General features: G+C 42.1%; 1 protein-coding gene across 1 annotated transcript in view; it reads left to right on the forward strand.

The window, feature by feature from the left end:
- The window catches only part of LOC145419071 (gamma-aminobutyric acid receptor subunit beta-like), a 228,143-nt gene that overhangs the window by 109,964 nt on the left and 95,679 nt on the right, over positions 1-22,500 (forward strand). The window contains exon 3 of the mRNA XM_080287315.1: positions 12,192-12,259. Coding sequence (XP_080143441.1) covers positions 12,192-12,259 — 68 coding nt within the window. The remainder of the gene's footprint in view (positions 1-12,191; positions 12,260-22,500) is intronic.

Below are 22,500 nucleotides of genomic sequence, written 5' to 3' on the forward strand. Positions count from 1 at the left end.
AGGAGGAGGAGAAGGGGACATTAAGGATGAGGTGGAGGGAAGAAGATTATTATTATTATTATTATTATTATTATCTATATATCAGTCTATCTCTCCATCTATCTATCCATCGGCCTATCTATCTATCTGTCTATCTATCACGCTATCTATCTATCTACATGTCTCTCTCTCGGTCTATCTATCTATCTATCGCTGTGTCTATCTATCGCTCTATCTATCTACTGTATATATAACATTTACTGTATTTCATGTTTATTTGTGGGTGTGGTTGTGGGTGTATATGTGGGTGTGGGTGTATATGTGGGTGTAGGTGTGGGTATGGGTGTGGGTGTATATGTGGGTGTGGGTGTTTATGTGGGTGTGGGTGTATATGTGGGTGTGGGTGTATATGTGGGTGTGGGTGTATATGTGGGTGTGGGTGTGGATGTGGGTATGGGTGTGGGTATTTTTTTATGCGAGGAAGAAGGAACCCAAGGCCACAAGCCAGCAAAACCGTTCCCTCCAAGAGAAAAACAAAATACAAGAGAGAGCCAAATTCAAGATCCGATCATTTCGAGATGCCTGGACACACTGCGTTTGAAAGACTGGAGATCATAGGAAGCAGGAAATACAGACAGAGGGAGACAGTTCCAGAGTTGACCTGTTGCATAAATGAAGGACTGGGAGTAACGGTTAACTCTTGCATTAGAGAGTTGGACAGAAAAAGGGTTGAGAGTTTGCTGCTGGATGGGTGCTACGCGCCCGTCGTAGAGGTGGAGGAATGCAAGCAGACAGTTCAGAGGAGCAGTGACCATTGAAGTAGCGATAGAAAAGAGATAAAGATGCAACAGTGCGGCAAAGAGACAGAGGTTGAAGGGAGTCAGTAAGAGGAGGAGAGTTAATGAGATGAAAAGCCTTTGACTCCACCCTATTGAGAAGAGCTGTATGTGGGGAGCCTCCCCACACATGAGAGTTGTATTCCACACAGGGGCGGATAAAACCCTTGTATAGAGTCAACAACTGTGCAGGGGTAAAGAAGGAACGGAGTCGGCTTAGCACACCCAACCTCTTGGAAGCAGATTTTACAAGAGATGTAATATGATCTTTCCAAGATAAGTCCCGAGTAAATGAAACCCCAAGCATGTTCAAGGATGATGCAGGATTAAGCTGAATATAATTAAACATTAGTGGGTATACCTGTGGAAGATTTTGTCGGGTTGATAGGTGTAAGAACTGAGTCTTAGAAGCATTAAAGACAACCATATTATTTTTACCCCAGTCAGAGATACGAGCCAAGTCAGATATTAGGTGTGCCACAGCCTCATCCCTTGTTTGTTGAAGTAACTGTTGAGGTGGACGTTGCGGGAACCGAATGGAAAGGTGAAGGGTGGAGTCATCAGCGTATGAGTGGATAGGGTAAGATGTACAGCTTCGAACAGGGCTAGTCAACTATTGTGAGCAAAGGTCCAGTTAGACAAGTTCCAATGTATGCAGAGGTCCGGATAAATATTTGACATGCAATCATGAAAATATAACAACCAATCTGAGTACAAGGTGGTGTACCTATATGGTTTCTATTCATTTCATATTCACTCTTTGACTTATACAAAATATAAAGATAACTTGTGGATATAAAAAGAATATTCAATTTTGTAGCTAAAATATAAAAAGATTTGGATTATTTTCTAATGTTTTCTCCACTCCACATAAACAACCAGAACGATGCTTGTGGGGATAGAAAACGATTTCACCAATTTGATTCATCACAAGAATATATTTCAATACTCAGTACCCTAGCAACGTACTCCTGGCTTATTCATGAACACAGGATACTATTGACAGGAGGCCTAAAATTACATCAAACACGAAAAAAAAACAGCAAAACTCACGCCAAAATTCAGCCGTGTCTCGCCCGCCATACACACCACCACCCAGCTGATTTGTTCCATTTTCTGTTATTGCTATTGCATGGAAACTATTCTAAACTTATACTTACGGCCCAGGGAGCATTTGTAGGTTAAATATATAGGTACCATAGACCCCTAACTGACCCTACACGCAGTCGGGGAAATACACTTGCAAAAATCCATCGCCAGGACCTTCATGTTATTTTTTTATTTATTTATTTTTTTTAAGTGTTCGACTCTGGACATAGGCTTCACAGCCCGTTACCAAGGCCCAGTAGTCCTCCTACGTCCATATACCTCCACATGCCACCACTTCGGCGCTAACACCCACAGTCCATATTGAATACATGCTAGGGCTGTCTCATACAGGACTGGTGTACTGGTATTAGCGGGGGTATTTTAACGACATGTCGGCGGGTCATCTGGTAGATCAGGAAAGTCTGCTTTTAATGAAATTCAAATCCTTAAACTGTTCCCTGGCCCAGCCAGGATTCGAACCTGGGTCCAGTAAGACTGCAGGCCAACTCTCTACTGATTCGGCCACCGCCTCCCCCAATTGATTTAATTATATTTTTCTCCTCCTGGTGCCTGGGGTCCGGCTACAACACTCAGAAGGTCCGGATTGGGACCGCGGGTAGCCAGTTGAGTAGCACTGGCTTAGAAGGCAATTGATGAATAAAAGGAAGAGAGTTGGTGATAGGAGATAAGTAAACAGCACAGATATAATAAGTCAGAGAATGACAGGAAAGCCGAAGCCAGAGCGCAGAGAATTCAGAAGAATCGAGTTCAGGAACACGAGAGCAAGATAAGTCGTTGCGTATATATATACAACAGCCACCTTTGGCTTTGAAATGAGTATAGAGAAAGTAGGAGGATACAGAAAAGGGTTTGCTGTCAGTTGCCTCTGACAGCTGAGGATATGTGGGTGTGGGTGTATATGTGGGTGTGGGTGTGGGTGTGGTTGTGGGTGTGGGTGTGGATGTGGGTGTGGATGTGGGTGTGGGTATGGGTATTTTTGTGGGTGTATATGTGGGTGTGGGTGTGGGTCCGGCTGTGGATTTGGGTGTATATGTGGGTGTGGGTGTGGATTTGGGTGTGGGTGTGGATGTGGGTGTGGGTATTTTTGTGGGTGTATATGTGGGTGTGGGTGTGGGTCCGGCTGTGGATTTGGGTGTATATGTGGGTGTGGGTGTGGGTGTGGGTGTGGGTGTGGGTGTGGTGCGTGTGGAGAGGCATGCAGCTGGGTCTCATTATTGATCAACCACACCACTTGCCACCACAACCACCACCACATTCACTTCACTACCACCACCACCAAACTCAACCTACCATCACTACTACCACCACACTCACCAGCCACCATCACTACCACCACACATGCCTACTTTCACCACAACCACACCACCACACCACACCACGCCACACCACACCGCACCATGCCACACCACACCACACCACACCACACCATGCCACACCACACCACACCACACCACACCATGCCACACCACCACACCACACCACACCACACCACACCATGCCACACCACACCACACCACACCATGCCACACCACACCGCACCACACCACACCACACCACACCACACCACACCACCACACCACACCACACCACACCACACCACACCACCACACCACACCACACCACACCACACCACACCACACAATATTTTCTGAATCTTTTACTACACGCCTCCCTGATACCATCGCTACTACTACTACTACTACTACTACTCCTATTACAACTACTACTACTACCACTTCAGCCTCAACCACAACCACAACTACCACCAATACCACCAACCACAACTACCACCAATACCTCCAACCCCAACTACCACCAACCACAACTACCACCACTACCACCAACCACAACTACCACCATTACCACTAACCACAACTACCACCAAAGAATTATACTTTTTCACCACAACTACCAGAACCACCACGACTATCAACCAACCAGTTACTTTTATCATCACAACTACCTACAACAACTCTCTCTCTCTCTCTCTCTCTCTCTCTCTCTCTCTCTCTCTCAACTAGACCCCATTTTCTTTACAAACTTCCTTTAAAGAAAATGTTTTATGGGTAACTTAACTAACTAAAACATCTTCACTTTCTCTTCTCTTTAAAATCTGGTTTCCCTTACACCGATGCTCACCCTTGACATATGGAGAGAGAGAGAGAGAGAGAGAGAGAGAGAGAGAGAGAGAGAGAGAGAGAGAGACACACACACACACACACACACACACACACACACACACACACACACACACACACACACACATATAAACAATAAACAGAGACAGACAGACAGACAGACACACACACACACATAAACAATAAACAGAGACAGACAGACAGACAGACAGACACACACACACACACACACACACACACACACACACACACACACACACACACACACACACAGGCCGACAGACGTACAGGGAGACACACTGTCATGGGGCGATGTGAAATTATGAATTAATAATGCTGGATGTTACTTGAAAATAGAGACAAGGAATTAACTTGTGAAAATCAAACAATGATTGCTTTATGCCGGCTTACTTCCCCGATTCTCTAAGGACGAGGATTTATAAACTTTCTCAACAGTACACAGCAGAGACTAGTTACTCACACGTGCTGTTTATTAGTACTGTTAGCCTCTGGAGAAAGTGACTCCACCCCTGACAATCAATAACTAATGCTAATAATGATAAACAGGTTCTTGCTGGTGCTTAACTCCTGGCTGGCACAACGGATTTAAAGCTTAATACAAAAGAACTGGCCTAAGTACCAGTTATGAATAATATAAAGCGTTTGTGCAAACTAGGAGCGGCAACTAAAATAAGCTTAATGTGGAGAAATAAAATACGAGTCTAATTACACTAAGCTCAAAGAAAAGAACTGTAAATTTATTGATTACAATAAAATAAATTTACGTTATATGAATCTCAAAATAAATTCAAAAGGGGAATTTCATGGTCGCTAGGGGACTCATGAATTCAAATAACGAGAGGATACACTCACTCGCTCATTCAAAAGCTAATTAAACTTAAGCCTAGAAAAACGAACTGGAATGCTGGTCAGTGGAAGGGAGGCGAAACGAAAGTCTGGGCGCCTGTGATGAACACCAACACTGCTCTCGCTCCAAGCCCGCCTCGCCAATCACAGTCTAGGTGGAGATTCAGGAATTTGCTGTACAACGGAGACGCTGCTCTACGCTGGGCACAAAACGATCCTATTCTCACGACGATCCCGAGCTGACTGACTTCAAACTCGGAAGGGAGGTTCGAGCTGGCCGTATTGGCAGGAAGCAGGACTGGCCTAATTTATATAAATACGCCCTCGCGCGAATTCGTGACACACACACACACACACACACACACACACACACACACACACACACACACACACACACACACACACACACACAGACGTACAGGGAGACACATGCAGAAAGTGAGAGAGAGAGAGAGAGAGAGAGAGAGAGAGAGAGAGAGAGAGAAACTGTTTGGGATTAGCTGCTCACGGGTGTTTTAGCCTGTCTCTTGGATTTTTTCATGAAATTCGATGAGTCTCCTTGGTTACTAGTCCAATTTCTCCTCCAACCTGATTACGGATGATTGAGTTAACCTTGTGAAGAGAATGAGAGACTGACTAGGAGAGTATATGTGATTCAGGAGAGTTATGGATGATTGAGATGAGTTAACCTTGTGAGAAGAATGAGAGACTGACTGGGAGAGTGTATATGAGTCAAGGGGAGTTAAGGATGATTGAGTTAACTTGTGAAGAGAATGAGAGACTGACTAGGAGAGTGTATGTGAGTGAGGTGGAGGGTGGGGGGAGGGCTAAGAGGATGGCACAGTCTGCTGGTGTGGGCAGGGGTGTGGCAGTGGGAGTGGGAAGTGAGGAAATGATACAAGACAGAATATTATACAGGACAGTGATCATTCTAAGAGTCAGTCTGAGTTTATTCCTGTCCTCTCTCTCTCTCTCTCTCTCTCTCTCTCTCTCTCTCTCTCTCTCTCTCTCTCTCTCTCTCTCTCTCTCTCTCTCTCTCTCTCTCTCTCTCTCTCTCTCTCTCTCTCTCTCTCTCAGTCATCTCTTCTTCCTCACTAAAACACACTTCTTTCAGAGGCCTTATTACTTCTTACCTCTCTCTCTCTCTCTATGAATATTATACCAATATATTTTCTTTTTTTCTGTTTTCTTTTCTTTCTTCGTTGTTTTTATTTAATCAATGAGGAAGCAGTGGTGTGTGGACAAACAGAGATCTTATGTTTTGTTAGCTTGTCAATGTATATACAGTACATGTATATTTTATTTTCACCTTCATCTCCATCATCATCATCATCATCATCATTATCATCATCATCTCCGTCATCGTCATCATCTCCATCAACATCATCATCATCATTATCATTATCATCGTCATCATCATCATCATCATCATCATCATCATCATCATCATCATCATCATCGTCATCATCATCATTATCATTATCATCGTCATCATCATCATCGTCGTCATCCTCCTCCTCCTCATCATCATCCTCATCTTCATCATCATCATCATCATCATCATCATCATCACCTCCATCCTTCATAACCACCTAGTCATCACTGTCATTGACACAGGAGGTTCCGTAGCACTTCTTACTTGGCGATTTATTTCACATATACTTTCTCTCTTGTATGTGATCATTTTTTTGTTAATATCAACCAAATCTTCATCAGTTGCATACAAGAGAGTACCAAGGTCTTCTATAATCCCTTCACTCTCAGCTGGCAAGGTAAGCTCCACCCACTCTTGTCTCCTGAACCAATGGCAGGCTACGCTTACCTCAACAGAAAGTTCTTGGGTATATTTGAAACGATTTTGGTTCAAACTGGTATAAATATTCCTCTTACCTATTTTCCCCATTGCGTTTCATCATCATTTATGTCTTTGGAAGTCATAGGAAGGTTGAAAAGGGATCGGAAATGGTTTTGGATGATTGGATTGAGATGTATTATGTATGTCAATATTGCTCACACCTCTTGTTACCTGCCTGCTACATGATCCCGAATTCTCAGTGAAAGAGGTTCCCTAACACCTCTTCCTTAGCGATTTAGTCCCGGATCTGCCTGATTAATATCCATTTCTGTGTTATTTATGCAAGGTATGGTGGTATAGGAAGGCTTCTTGTAATGCAAAGGATTTTCGTAACACAGACTAGGACAAAAGGTGTAATCAGCAAAATAAATCGCAAAGGAAAAGGTGTTAGGGAGCTTCCTTAACAGATGAGAAGACTGGCATTGGTAAGAGGAGGTCTAAGTGATAATAACATATGCAGATGATCCATTATGGAGAGATATATTGAGTGGGAGAGAGAGTTGGGTTGTGTGTAGGTGGGTTGTGTGTGGGTGGATTGTGTGTAGGTGGGTTGTGTGTAGGTGGGTTGTGTGTAGGTGGGTTGTGTGTAGGTGGGTTGTGTGTGGGTGGGTTGTGTGTAGGTGGGTTGTGTGTAGGTGGGTTGTGTGTAGGTGGGTTGTGTGTGGATGGGTTGTGTGTAGATGAGTTGTGTGTAGGTGGGTTATGTGTAGGAGGGTTGTGTTTAGGGGGGTTGTGTGTAGATGAGTTCTGTGTGGGTGGGTTGTGTGTAGGTGGGTTGTGTGTGGGTGGGTTGTGTGTAGGTGGGTTGTGTGTAGGTGGGTTGTGTGTAGGTGGGTTGTGTGTAGGTGGGTTGTGTGTAGGTGAGTTCTGTGATGCCCAAAAGTTAGAGGAAATAAAGACAGCCCTAATCTTCTCTCTCACACCCAGCCATAACATACATCATTCTAATCAGTCCTAATCTTAGCTAGTATTTCCAATAATTAATCTAATGTATTCTGTGGATATAAATGATGATGCAACACAATAAAAGAGGTGGATAGGACGAATTTATCAGTGCCTGTGGTAAAAATTATGCAATATATACCCAAGGGCTTTGTGTTGGGATTTGGGTGATCTGTGAATGGTTGAGAAGAATGAAGTGCGCAGGGCTTAGCTTGTGTTTGAACCCTGAATGAACGGTAGAGAAAATAACTCGCCTATGAAGGGATGTCACGGAAGCTCCCAGGTCAAAGAGGATGTGGCCTATTTCCTCGAAGGTCAAGGTGTCTCCCTGTTACCTCTTAATTCTAACTTATTCCACCTGTCTCGCCTTAACATCATCCTCTGTGTTATTGGTACAAACTTTCTCCATTAAAGAAGCTAAATCACACGAGAGAGTGTTAAGGTGCAGCAGGAAGGATAAATAGGGAAGGATGAGGTAAAAGTCAGCCTCTGTGACCATCGGCATACCCCTCCACGTCATCAACCATCTTCATCACCTCATAGTGAACTCACAGTGGCAAAAATCCTGTCACCTCCCCTGCTTCTCTTCTCTTGGATTTTGAAATTTATGATTCGCATTATAAGTGGCACTGGAAGCTTCTTAAAACCTGTTCCTAATTGATTTATTTTTCACATAGCACCTCAGCATCCTTCAGTATGCCATTGATCCATAATAGGTCAATAGATGATTCTTACAGCATACAGGAGAATGCTAAGGTATACAGTGATAAATAAATCACTTCAGAGTGGTATTAAGAAGCCACCTCTGCTACCTAGAACACAGTCTGGTGGATCTGAAGCAAGTGACAATGATGACAATGACGTGAGGTCGAGAGAAGAGCCATCATTGTTGACTGCTATTGATTCACGAGGCTTTTTGTAAACATCCACAGAGAGAAAGAAAAGCAGGGGAGGCCACAGAACTCTTCTCGCTGAGTGTACAGTCGCGCTAAAAAGTCATGTCGCAAAGTCCATCAGCTTCCGGTGGACTTCGCGACGTCACTTCCTAGCGCGCCCATACCCCCATCTGCCCCTGTCACCCCAGGATTGTGATAACCTTGTGTGCTTTAATGTGTATTGTATTTAAGTTCACCTTTTCACCATCATTACCAGCTTCTGTCCGCACGCCATTACAGCTTGTATTCTTACGTGCCTGTGGAGATCTGAATAACTCTTCTTTAGTGACTTATCCTGCGCGTTACACCACAGCACGCTCTTGTATTTTATCAATGCCAATTGTCTTGATAAACCCCTATAACATGCAAGAGAGGGCTGTGGCGTAATGTACAAGGTATTACTATGGAAGGTGAGCTCCAGAGGCCACACCCCACTCAGAGCACAGGTATATGTGTCACCTGTGTTCATCACCTTATTCTTGCCATGCCTTTCACCATTCTAATAATACCATCATGACTTTCACCATGTCTCTCAGTCACCCTGTGTACTTTCCCTCATTATATCACAGACATTGATGCTCAGAACTTTCCACCATCCATCACAATCCCTAATCTTACCATCGGCTGCATATTATTTCCTGTGCTCATATTTTTACATGACAGTCATCACCATAGACCATCCATAAGAGCCCAATTCTCACCACTCTAGAAGGCTTGGTAACACCTCTCCCTTAGCGATTCAGTCTGCATACTACACCTTAATCTCTTGTATGCTACCTGTCTCATCAACACCTAGGTAACACACAAAGGATTACTAAAGTGATTGGTGTACAGATGTGATGGTAATGGAGAAGTGATGCCAGGCCTTCTTAGGGTTCCAAGAGACAGGCCCTTATCACCCAGACTTTCACATACTGTCACCTTCACTGCCCTCTTCAGAAAGCTATCAAACTTCTGCAAATTGAACAGTGGACCCCTCTTGCCCAAACGCCTCTCTTGATTGCAATATCGTACCATGTAATCTGCAGGGAACTAATACAGGATTACAACAGCAAAATCTTCATGTAACTTGCAATACGGAACAAGATAAAGAATTCTTGTGGCAATATCCTGATTTATATAACTTGCAATAAGGAAATAATTGAAGGATGCTAGTAATATCTTGATCAATAGCTTGCAATACGGAAATAAGCTCACGATTCTTGTAGCAGTATCTTGATTTACATAGCTTGCAATACGGAACAAAATAAAGAATTCTTGTGGCAATATCCTGATTTAAAGAGCTTGCAATAAGGAAATAACTGAAGGATGCTAGTAATATCTTGATCAATATAGCTTGCAATACGGAACTAAATACACGATTCTAGTGCCAATATCTTGATCTACACAGCTTGCAATACGGAACCTATATACGGGACACTGGCAGCCAAATCAGGGTCCATGTACCTTGCAATCAGGGACGTATTAAGGGAACCCAAAGGAAAATAAGCACAGAAAAAAATACGCAGAAAGTAGCAGATATTGAATGGATTTTGAATTTGGCTCTCTGTTATATTCTTTTTTTTTTTTTTTTTGAGGGAGAAAGAAAATGATGAAGGACTGATTCTGGTAATACCGATTTGGCTCACTTCATATTGGTCAGTAGTAATAATAATACAATGGTAATCTTATTGTAATAATGATAATAATAATGATAATGATAATAATAATAATAATAATAATAATAATAATAATAATAGTAGTAGTAGTAGTAGTAGTAGTAGCAGTAGTAGTAGTAGTAGTATTGTAGTAGGACTAGTAGCAGTAGTGTTGGTAGTAGTAGTAGTAGTAGTAAGAATAATAAGAATAAGAGTAATAACAACAATAATAATAATAATAATAATAATAATAATAATAATAATAATAATAATCTGGGTATAACACTAATCATTAAGTCTTCACACACAATATACTTAGTGAATCTGATCCCAAAATAAGAAATATATGAAGGAGTATTTTGTCAATCCATAAAGTATATAGTTTCTCTGCCAATACCTTAGAAGATTTTGCAATATACGAAAGTCCCATCCCTTGGTGTGATAGAAAGATCGGATTGATGATGATGATGATGATGATGATGATGATGATGATGATGATGATGATGATGATGATGATAAGGAGAGTGATGATGACAGTGATGATGATGATGATGATGATGATGATGACGATGACAGTGATGATGATGATGATGATGATGATTATGATGATGATGATGATAAGGAGAGTGATGATGACAGTGATGATGATGATGATGATGATGATTATGATGACAGTGATGATGATGATGATGACGATGACAGTGATGATGATGATGATGATGATGATGATGATAAGGAGAGTGATGATGACAGTGATGATGATGATGATGATGATGACGATGACAGTGATGATGATGATGATGATGATGATTATGATGATGATGATGATGATGATGATTGCAGTGCTTTCTCCGTCAATAGACCTGTGTATTTGACAAGACAATTGGAAGGGAAGAAGCTGAATGAGAAACGATAGAAAGACAATTTTGAGACATTAAAAAAAATTGCTGTTCTTTCATGTCCCTGTGATCTTACTGAAGAAATTTGTAAAGACGTGAAATCTGGGGGACATATATTAAGTAACCTTGGAAATATCTCAACACATATCCCTTGGCGATTTTGTTGATACGTACTGGACGTTAGCATTCACTTTTATGCTAATTGTCCTTTTCATATCACCCTACTCTTCATTAACAGCATGGAAGAGGATATGTAGATCTAACTGTAAAATGAATCACTTGTGAAGAGGTGTTAAGAGCTCTCCAATGCCACTTAGAACAGGGCTGTTTGATACATAAAGAAATGCTTATACATTCTTTGACAACAATCCAGTGGGCATTTTCAGAAACGATGATCATTACGACAAACCGAAATGCAAAAACTTATAATTTTTTGATACACATAATGGAAGTCTCATCAGATATCAAGAAAAACTATTGAAAAAAATAATATGGTCTTCAATAATAGGCTCTTGGATGTTTTAAGTCCTGATTTCCGCATTAATATTTGAAAAAAATGTTTGAATATTGTCCTTTGCAGATAGAGCCATACGTCAGGTAACCATGGAGGTTTTGTAACATCGTTTCCTAAATGATTTATTCTGCATTATACACCTTAACATTTCCTGGTATATTATTTATCTTACTGACATGCCAGAGGTTATTAAGGGGTATTGTGCAAAATGAATTTCAAAGGAAGTGATGTTACTCAATATCCAGATCCACTCAGAGTACACTAGAGAAAGAAATACTGATGCATAAAATAAAGCAATGCCACCTGAAATTTAATGTTCCCTGCTGATAGTCCTGTGGTTGTCCCTGCTCATATTGTCCCAGTCATTGTTCCCGAGGCAGGTGTGGTATAAGAGCGTTCCACTGTTAACCATTATGAAATGTATGTCGTGTGTTGGCTGGTTGTTGCTGAAGCCGGGCCGATCCTATCTGTCTTTGCAGAATCGCACGTGGACGTCGGTATTACGATGCATATTCTCAGTATTAGCTCGCTCTCTGAAGTTCAAATGGTACATACATGTGCTCCTCGTTGCGCGCTCCTAAGTAACACTAGTAAGGACGTAGAGTTAAGGTCTAGGTGGTGGGTATGTGAGCAGCCTGGTCTTAGAGGCACCGGCATTGACTTATCCTGTGACCACCTCAGTAGCTTAGATTTGCTCCCTCCTCGCGCTGGGACACCCAAACTCACACCCTTACACTGCCAGGTCGTCCCCGCGCAGGACCTCCTCGCCTTGGGTTCGCCGCAGCTGGATTTATCTGTATATTCTCTATTTATATCTGTATATTCTGAATGTCCATTTTGTGGTTTGAGCGGGAGCCCAAGTCGAGGGTATGGGAGGAAGAGTCATAAACCGGCGGGTGATTAGCCCCGCGCGGCAAGTGACGGGCTCCTGGGTGGACCTTGAGACCAGCAGAGGCTCAGACACCAGCCAGGACCACCGGACACTGCTGCTCAAACACTGAGATAACCAAAAATGTCATTTCAATATTTTACCTGCCTCAGAAGGAGTGATCACAGTGTGTCCTGAGGAGGACTGTGGTGGAGGGAGGCAGGATGGTGACACACCCTCACCCTCCCCCTCTCCACCACTCGGCCGTGATGCCCCCCTCGGCCCTGGATTGCCCTTTCCAGTTGTGCCCAGCCAGGTGCACTAACTGCTCATCTACCTGACGAGCTGGAAGAGCAGCGTGGCATCTGCCCTGCGGTGGCTCAAAGCCTCTTCTCGCCAGATGCTGTAGTCTCGCTTCTTGCTCAGAGTCTGGATTCAGAGAGTCCATCACATCCCTCAGCCAGTCAGTGGTCATAACATCATGCAGACTCTGAATATCTCAGTCTATGACACTGAGTCCAGACTTACCAAGGTTGTTCATTGGATGCAGAAACATCCCGGGCTTCATTTGCTGCACTAGTGGAGGGTAGAGCATGCACAGTGCCATCTTACCTTAGTGGATTACCCAACACCTGGTAGCACTTCACTTTACTTACTTTTCAATTTTAGCAACTGATGGCATGATTTTTCTTATACATATACATTTGATCAGTATACTTTAGCTTAATATGTATTGAATTATATTTAAGCAGTCTTTCTCTCAGTAACAAAACCCGGATGTTTCTGTCATGATTTATGAACATTAAGTACAATGATGGTCTACTTCACCTGTAGCAGCCATAGTAATAGACATAGCACCATAACCTTTAAAATTAATGGCTTAAAGGCAGGCTACTTTTGCAGTGTCTTGACCCACTCAGCCTGGGGATGGCTTTTCGTTTTATTCTTGCCATCTCCTGATTATTATATTCATCTTAGAGTCGGTATGTAACTGGAGGGGTTGGATACAGCCGTCACAAATCCCTTCAGAATCAGAGGCCGCTCCTTAGCTGAATCAAATCATTGGGCACCAGCAAGAATAAGCTAAACTATCCATAACCCTGGCTCAGTGGGTTGACCAAAGCTCGTGGCGTGTGTTAGAACAATAGCGGGATTTGTAAACACGAACAGTCGGGGCCCTGGTGTGATCCCCCTTTAATGTTGGCTAAAGGCTTGTGTTCTCGTAGCCTTAGGAGACTCACCAGCACTTCTCTTTTAGCGATCCTTTGCATATAACGCCTTAATATTCTCTTGCACGTTGGTTATTAGTACAGAGATTGCCTACGACGCGTGCGAGGGAATATCAAAGTACCATATGCGGAAACACACAAGTGACGAAGAGGTGTTAGACAGTCTCCTAAGCTGACGAGAATACAAGTCTAGGAGTTGCAAGCACGCAGGTGTGTCTCATGTCCCCCCGCCCCCACCCCTCGCCCCCTCAGTTCACCCACCTACCCACTCCCCTGCATTCACTCCTTAGGTAGACTCGCTGCCCAATCCCCGCTCACGTTCACCTAGATCCAGTCAAGCTTTCTCGCTCTTGTTTCTATTCCTAGCCATTTTTCAATTATCCAAGCCCAATATTAATCCACCTAGCCATTTTATTAATCCCTTTCTCCTAGACCTAGCTTATTTCCCTTCTCCCCAGCCACCTCCATTCCATTAGCTTTTTAAATCCTCCTTCTTTTGAGCTTAGGTATCATTCTCATCTTAAATGCAGTCGGCTAGATTCGTCAGCGCTTCACTTTCTCGCTTTCAGTTAGTTCCTCTTCTGTGTATCGTCATTCTTGCCTCCATCTTTCCAGACCCTCATTCATTTAGATATCCAGCTTCTCCGTCTTTCACTCTTATGTTTATTCCTAGATATTTAAGTTTATCCTCCTCCTCTTGACCATCCTAATCATCGGTCATTCTTTCCATGTCAACATCCATCATTCAGCCTTTCATTCCCTCATTCTCCTTTCTCCTCCTCCTTCTTGTACCCTCACCTTTCTTTCCATCGCTCCTTCTTTCCTGTCTTCATCCACATCACTCATCTTCTTCTCCCCTCATTCTAATTTCTTTTGGAGTCATACTTTTCCTCTGCTCACTGTCCTCCTCCTTTCTCCTCCTCCTTCTTGCATCCTCACCTTTATTTCCATTGCTCATTCCTCTCTTCATCCACATCACTCATCTTCTTCTCCCCTCATTCTAATTTCTTCCCGAGTCATACTTTTTCACATCCTCCACTCAGTGTCCTTTGTTCATGCTTTACTCATTAATTTTCCGGCTTTTTCTTCAGTCCCCCTTGAGTTCCTTTCAGAGTCGAGCGTCTGGCCAACAAAGACTTTATTCTACTCGCTCCTTAACCTTTCTCAACCTGGTATTTCAACGCCTCTCTTCACTTGCTCACCTCTTCCTTCTCTTCCCACCTCTTCCTCCTCTTCCTCTTCTTCCCAACTCTTCATTTTCCTTTTCTTCCTCCACCTCTCCTTCCTGCTCTTCCTCTTCTTCCCACCTCTTCTTCCTCTTCCTCTCCTTTTCAACCCTTCTTTCCACATCTCTTCTTCCTCCCATCGTTTCTTCCTCCTGCCTCTTCTTCCTCCCACCTCAACTTCCTCTCCCTCTTCCTCCCACCTCTTCTTCCTCTTCCTCTTCTTCCTAACTCTTCTTCCTCCCACCTCCTTTTCCTTATACTTCCAATTATTATCTCCATTTACGCCCCCCTCCTCTCTCTCTCTCTCTCGCTCTCTCTCTCTCTCTTATTGATTCTGGCCTTCTGGGTAAATGAAGTCTCGTGCCTATGCCTCATAAAGAATATAATTAGATTTGCTTTATTTCCCCTGTCTGTTGGCTTTCTTTTGATGCAGACTCGCTGATTCTCTCTCTCTCTCTCTCTCTCTCACTCTATCTATTTATCTATCTACCTATCTGTCTATTTTCATCTATTTCTCCTCAGCGTTCTTTTATAGTCACTCAGTTTCCTTTTCATCTCTCTCTCTCTCTCTCTAAGAAGAGTTTATATCTTTCCACCATCTCTGTATGTTTATATTGGCCACGTGCTATTCCTCTCCTTTTCATTCTTTCTTTCAGTCACACTTATCATTGTCATTATTTATCAGGCCCGTCATTCTTCTCTCTCACTCTTCTATCTCTAATCTTTCTATCTTTCTTTCATTTACATTCTCTCTCTCTCTTCTGTCTCTACTCATCCTGTCTTTCCTTCACCCTGATCATCGTCATCCTCCATTTATCACGTCTGCATCACTCTTGTCATTCTTCCCTACTCAAAACTTTATTATATTCCTGCATGTTCAACATCATCATCATCTCTTTTCCTTGCCTACAAATCTTTCCTCTGTCTGCTTTTAAAAATTCTGCTCAGCAACTTTCATATATTTTTAGCCTGTGTTATCTGCCTGTCTCTTGTGGTCTGTTTTATAAAAGTTCATCCATTTCCAGAATCAGGTACTTCTCTCTCTCTTTTTTTTTTACCCTCAGTACTCAAAACCTCTTCCATATCATTTGCTGAGGTTGGCTGTACCATCCCTTCACCCCATGTAGCTGTAGTTTTTATGTTTAACAGTCATACATTTTCAGAGTCATTATATTCTTTATTTTGTCTTTCTCTTACCCTCAGAACTTAAAATCTCTTCAATATCATTTGCTTAGGTTGGCTGTACCATCCCCTCATCTGATGTAGTTATAGTTTTATTTTCAAGGGTCATACATTATCAGAGTCACTATATGCTTTCCTTGGCTGCCTAAGTCCTCATTTTTTTTTTTCTCAGAACTCCAAATCTTTTCAATATCATTTGCTGTACCATCCCTTCACCTGATGTAGCTGTAGTTTTATTTTCAAAGGTCATACATTATCCGAGTCACTATATGCTTTTCTTGGCTGCCCTCCCCCCCCTATTTTTTCTCAGAACTCCAAATCCTTTCAATATCATTTGCATAGATTGGCTGCAAATAATACCTGTCTGTCCTCACCTCCCCGCATTCCATCTCCCCAGCTCTTATTCGTTCAAGGCTTCCCATAACTTTCGTTGCACCCTCCAGTGGCTTCGTCTTGGGGGGCTATCTGACTCCCCTTTCCCCCCCTCATTTCCTTTGCAAGATGATTTTTGTGCGTCTGAGAGAGAGAAGATGCACACAGGTAAGACTTATTTGAACTACTTGTCACGACCTCTCTTGTAAATACGAAATGGGATGGTCTGCCTTGTCTAATCCGTCCTTATTTCTAGATTAGTTTCACCACTGGCTTGCTTTCTTATCCTTTATTGTTTGTACTTTATTTCTCCATTACCAGAGAGAGAAAGGGAGAGAGAGAGAGGGGGAGAGAAAGAGAGAGAGGCTGTGCTGAATGAAGGGTCGATTGTATGTGCATTCTTTGACTGTAATTTTTCGTGTAGTGGTTTAATTAGAATTATACCCATATATTCCTTTGCCCTACGTTTTTTATTATCATATTTCTCTTATATATAACCGTTTGCCTTTTAGCCTGGTATATGCTTTACAGTTTCACTATTTCCAGAAACCTTTAATATATTTTTCCCGCCATTTTTATACCCACCATCGCCCTCTTGACCCCTTCTGTAGGACGATAAGGGATTGGATTCGACTGGACTCGATTGGATTCTATTTTGGCTGCCACTGGGGGAGTCCAAGAAGTTCAGAGCAGACTTGTGGCTTGATGGACACTGATTCCTACCCCTTAAAAGCAGAAATACCCCCTTAAAAGCAGAAATATACCCTAAAAAGCAGAAATCTTCCCTTAAAAGCAGAAATATACCCTAAAAAGCAGAAATATACCTTAAAAAGCAGAAATATACCTTAAAAAACAGAAATATCCCCCTAAAAGCAGAAATATACCCTAAAAAGCAGATATATACCCTTAAAAGCAGAAATATACCCTAAAAAGCAGAAATATACCCTAAAAAGCAGAAATATACCTTAAAAAAACAGATATCTTTCCTTAAAAGCAGAGATCTTCCCTTAAAAGAATCAGAGAATCAACATCTTTCCCTAAATGAATCAAAGAATCACCTGAGACTGGAGTGAGGTGAAGTCCACAGAGTAAGCACCCCCACCCCCCAAAAAAAGGGAGAGAGAGAGAGAAAATGCAAAAATAAAATAAATCCTGTGGCAACCAAAACAGAATACACGAAAAAAAATATATCATTGTAATTTTTTCCTTCCTGCTGACAGATTATTATCATTATTATTATTATTATTATTTATTTTTTTTACGCCATTGGGAGACCTGTTCTAGTTAAGGGATAAAGGGAGCTTGGTTTAGGTGGCCTTGGAAAACCGTAATGCACGTCTCTTAACGATTTATTCTGCGTCCGGATTAGCCATTTCAGTCTCACGATTTTTTTAGCTCCTTCGTACTACCCTCAGACGATTTTATTCAGCTTGTGAGAGGCTGTTCACGTACATATATTTACACATGGACAGATACACATACATACACACATATACACACATGATCAGACATACACACTGTACATTTACACACATGACCAGACATACATACATATACACATGGCCAGAGACACACACATACACACATTTACACACATGGCCGGACATACACACATATACACACAACCAGATACACACACATACATACATATACACACATGACCAGACATACATACATATACTCATGGCGAGATGCACATAAATAATATACATACATATACACACATGACCAGATATACCATACATACATATACACATGGCCAGGTGCACATAAATAACATACATACATATACACACATGACCAGACATACACACACTCATGGCCAGCTACACATACACAACATACATACATACACACACATACACAACATACATACATACACACACGTACACAACATACATACATACACACATACACTGCATCAGTTGTTTCATTCAGTTAAATAAATTCGTCTGAGGCAGTTTGTGTGGCATTGAAGAGACATTATCAAGCTGAATGGGATAAGGCAATGTAACCAGATGCAAAAGGCTTAAGAACTAGGATAATACACAGAATAAATCGACAAGGAATATGTGTTACGAGGCCATCATCCCTGCTGCGTTCCCTTTACTACATGTGGTCGACCAGCAAGTGCGTAAAGTAATCGGATGGACGGAAGGAATTTACCCGACAAATCCGATGTCTGATTTTACTCTCTCTCTGATGCCAGGCGACTTTATAAGGCTAATGAAGGGCTTTTGGCTACTGAAGGGTGTTTGTAAGACCTTTATATCAAGCCCTTCCTGTTCCAAACGCCTGTCCTAAGCTCGGGTGAAGACGTATGGACATTGCGCGAGAGTTTGAATAAGTACGCGAGAGTCAGTGGGTCATCGGATTAAGTTATCATCATACAGAAGGAGTTAAGCCCCCACCACCACCACCCCCACACTAACCCCCACCCCCACCTGCCCCCAACGCCCCCCCACCGACCCCCTGTGTGCCTGCAACCGCGCTACCCCAAAGGTGAAGTGGACTGTCCTGTACTCAGTCGTGTCGCGCTGCAGGTGTCTCTCTCAAGGTGTGTGTGGATGATATGTGTGGCTCTAAGAAAATACATAAGAAAAAAACAGGTATTGGTGAGGCTTTCCCAGTTTCAAAAATATATAAATGAGAGAAGGAATTTTGGGTGGCTTTTCCAAAATTAAAATATAAAAAAATGAGCATCTTTTTTGACTTTCCTCCCCAAAAATATAATTGAAAAACAGGTATTTAGTGAGGCTTTCCCAGTTTTAAAAATATATAGAAATGAGAAGAATTTTGAGCAGCTTTCCAAATATTATATATGAAAAAATGAGCATCTATTTTGACTTTCCCCCAAAAAAATTTAAATGAAAAACAAGTATTTAGTGTGGCCTCCTCTAGCTATCTATCTATCTATCTATTGCCAGACGCCATAATCCCATAAGGGGTGGCCACTTGATTTTGAGTTATTTGTTTTACAGGGAGGGGCACTAACCCTCCACCAACCCACTTGTTGACACGTAGGGAGCACGTATGGTTTGGTTATATGGTTACCACCCAGCGTTGTAAATGGTTTCTTAATAAATGTAAATAAAAGTGGTTAAAACTTTCTTGATAAAAATAATGGAGGTCAATTTTTAAAAAGGAGGTATATAATGTGGCTTTCCCAGCTCAAGAAATTAAGGAATACAAAGATATATAATTGAAAGACAGATTAATATAGCCTTTCAAAAAAATATTGGAAGAAAAGATATATTGAGTATTGCATTCGTACTAAAGAAGGTATTCAATGTGGCCTTCCCGATAAAATAAATAATAATATGGCCTTTCCCCCCAAAAAAATGAAAAAAAAGATGTATTTAGGTATTATATTCTTACTTTAAAAAAAAAGGATTGGAATTAATAAAGAAACAGGAATTCAATGTGGCCTTCCCAGTAAAAATAAATCTAAATCTCTATCTATCTATTGCCAGACGCCATAATCCCGTAAGGGGTGGCCATTTTGACTCTTAGTTGTTTTACGGGGAGGGGCACTAACCCTCCACCAACCCACTTGTTGACACGTAGGCAGCACGTATGGTTTGGTTATATGGTTACCACCCAGCGTTGTATATGGCTTCTTGGCTTACAGGAAACCATTTGGCTTGTCACTCAATGTAAAGCCACTAATGAACAAAAAATATATATAATTCCTAAAGTGGATGATAATTTTTGGCTCACCAGCTAATTAATAAATAAATACATAAATACATACATACATTCATACATAGAAGTGAACAGTTGAATTTTATATTATGTAAACTAAAATTAATTACATAAATGGTAAAGAAAAGAAAATTAATGTGGATTGAAATGTAGGCTTCCCAGAAAAAATAATAGAAGTGGATGTACAAAAAAAAAAGGCATATAGTGTGGAATGAGACGTGTGGATTTCCTGGTAATAATAATAATAATAATAATAATAATAATAATGATAATAATAATAATAATAATAATAATAATAATAAAAAATGAAAATAAAAATAATGATAATAATAATAATAATAATAATAATAATAATAATAATAATAATAATAATAATAATAATAGTTTAAGCATTTGAATAAGGGTGATGATATTTCCGATTTGCCCTTCATGTTTTTAGACGATTTCATTCAGCTCCTGGAAGGCACCTCTTACTGAAGGGGTCAGATCTAATCCCTCTAGTCAATAGTCTCTTAAGTTGGAAAAAAATCGTCTTGATATTGCAGGCCACAAAAACAAAAACAAAAAGAATCATCAGAGGGATTGTTAATGAAAAAAAAAAATACATCCTGAATTACGTGTAAAATGAGAGGTAATTCCCTGCTCCATGCACTGTCAATCAGTAATAATATGATCCACTGTAACTGCTAAGGTGGTGTTGGAGAGGGAGGCCTTAACGTGGTGGCACTAATATAACTCTGTGAAGGAGCTTCCCTGGTTAAACAAAGGTCCCTTAACTCCCTCCGTATCCCCCAAAAGGATGACGGTGAACTGCAGGATTAGGGCAGCTTAGGCCTGTAGTCCACTGGGTTCCCATTTCAGAGGGATCTAAGGGGAGTTGAGAAATGCTTGTACAACTGAGTAGGTCCACTGTCTGGTAATGTCAGTGCCACCACGTGAAGGCATCTCTAATTAAGAGGGAATGTGTGGAAAGCCAATATACAAAACAGAAGCTACATCCCCAGACACAAACCACAGCAAAGGTTTTAAAAGTAGGATGTGAAGTGCAGAAAATATGCCAAGAATTCCTGACTGAGTCCCGGTCAAGCCAGCCTGGACAAATGAACCAAACTGTGGCAAACGTGGTGTGGAAAGCCAATGATAAGACTTGGTAGCCATTGTCCTATGTGGTTAGCTTAAATAAACTACCCGGTGTACCAGCCACAGCAAGAGGGTGTGACGTGTGGAAAGCCTACACCAAGACCTGGCCGCTACACCCGCATACACACACACCGGCCAGAGTGTCCTCCTCCAGGCGGCACTATTTTTATTCCATTTGTACAGCGTTTTATCTTAGTCACTCTAGCGTTGTTTGTATGGGTTGTTTCTTTACAGGTCCTCCAGTGATTGTCGGGGTTACGATGCACATTCTCAGTATCAGCTCAGTTTCTGAAGTACTGATGGTACTCAACCTTACCACCATATTACCATAACATTACTATGTGGCGACCATGCAGTGTCCGTCTTGTTCTTGAATCCCCACCCCTACATGCACACTGGCTCAGCATCTCACGGACCAGCACCGTCACTCGTGCTGTTGTAGTTTGTCATGTCCCCTTCCTTGGCCTGGCCCTTTGTCGCGGTCGGTGGTGTCCGGTGCTCCCATCCTGCATGTCTCTCTGTGCACCAGAACGGGACCCGGACCCCCACAATAAAGGTCTTGGAATTCACGCGGCAAGTTCACTCAGAGCGCCTTGATGTCCTCGTAAGGTCTTAGATGCGACAAGTTCACATAAAAAGTGCCTTTGTTGTACCCGTGTCCACTCACTGAGGAATAATTGTCTAGCAGTTTTAATAATGTTTGTCTTTTATTGGTGTAGTTTTTCAGTGAGCCGGGAGGGACGAGAACCCCCCCGGGAGGAGCAGGCGGACCTTCCCCCCCCACCTGCCTGCCTGCCGGGGTGCTGCTCCCCCTCCCCCTCCGCTATAGTGCTGCTCCAAGGGATGATCCTGAGCCAAGTGTGCAACTCCCAGCATCATTTTTTGTGCTTTGACCGAGTCCAAGTCAACTGCAACCAGCCCCCTCCTGGCCACCCACCACCCACCACTACCACAACCACAACAACCACCACCACCACTGCCACCAGAACCACCACTTCTACCACCACGATCACCTATGTGCCCCCACCTCCCTCCCTCTGAAAAAAGAACAACCAAGCACCACAAC

This window comes from Coenobita brevimanus, chromosome 117, assembly GCF_032717465.1.
Source record: "Coenobita brevimanus isolate Jiangsu-jjx chromosome 117, ASM3271746v2, whole genome shotgun sequence".
Taxonomy (NCBI): domain Eukaryota; kingdom Metazoa; phylum Arthropoda; class Malacostraca; order Decapoda; family Coenobitidae; genus Coenobita; species Coenobita brevimanus.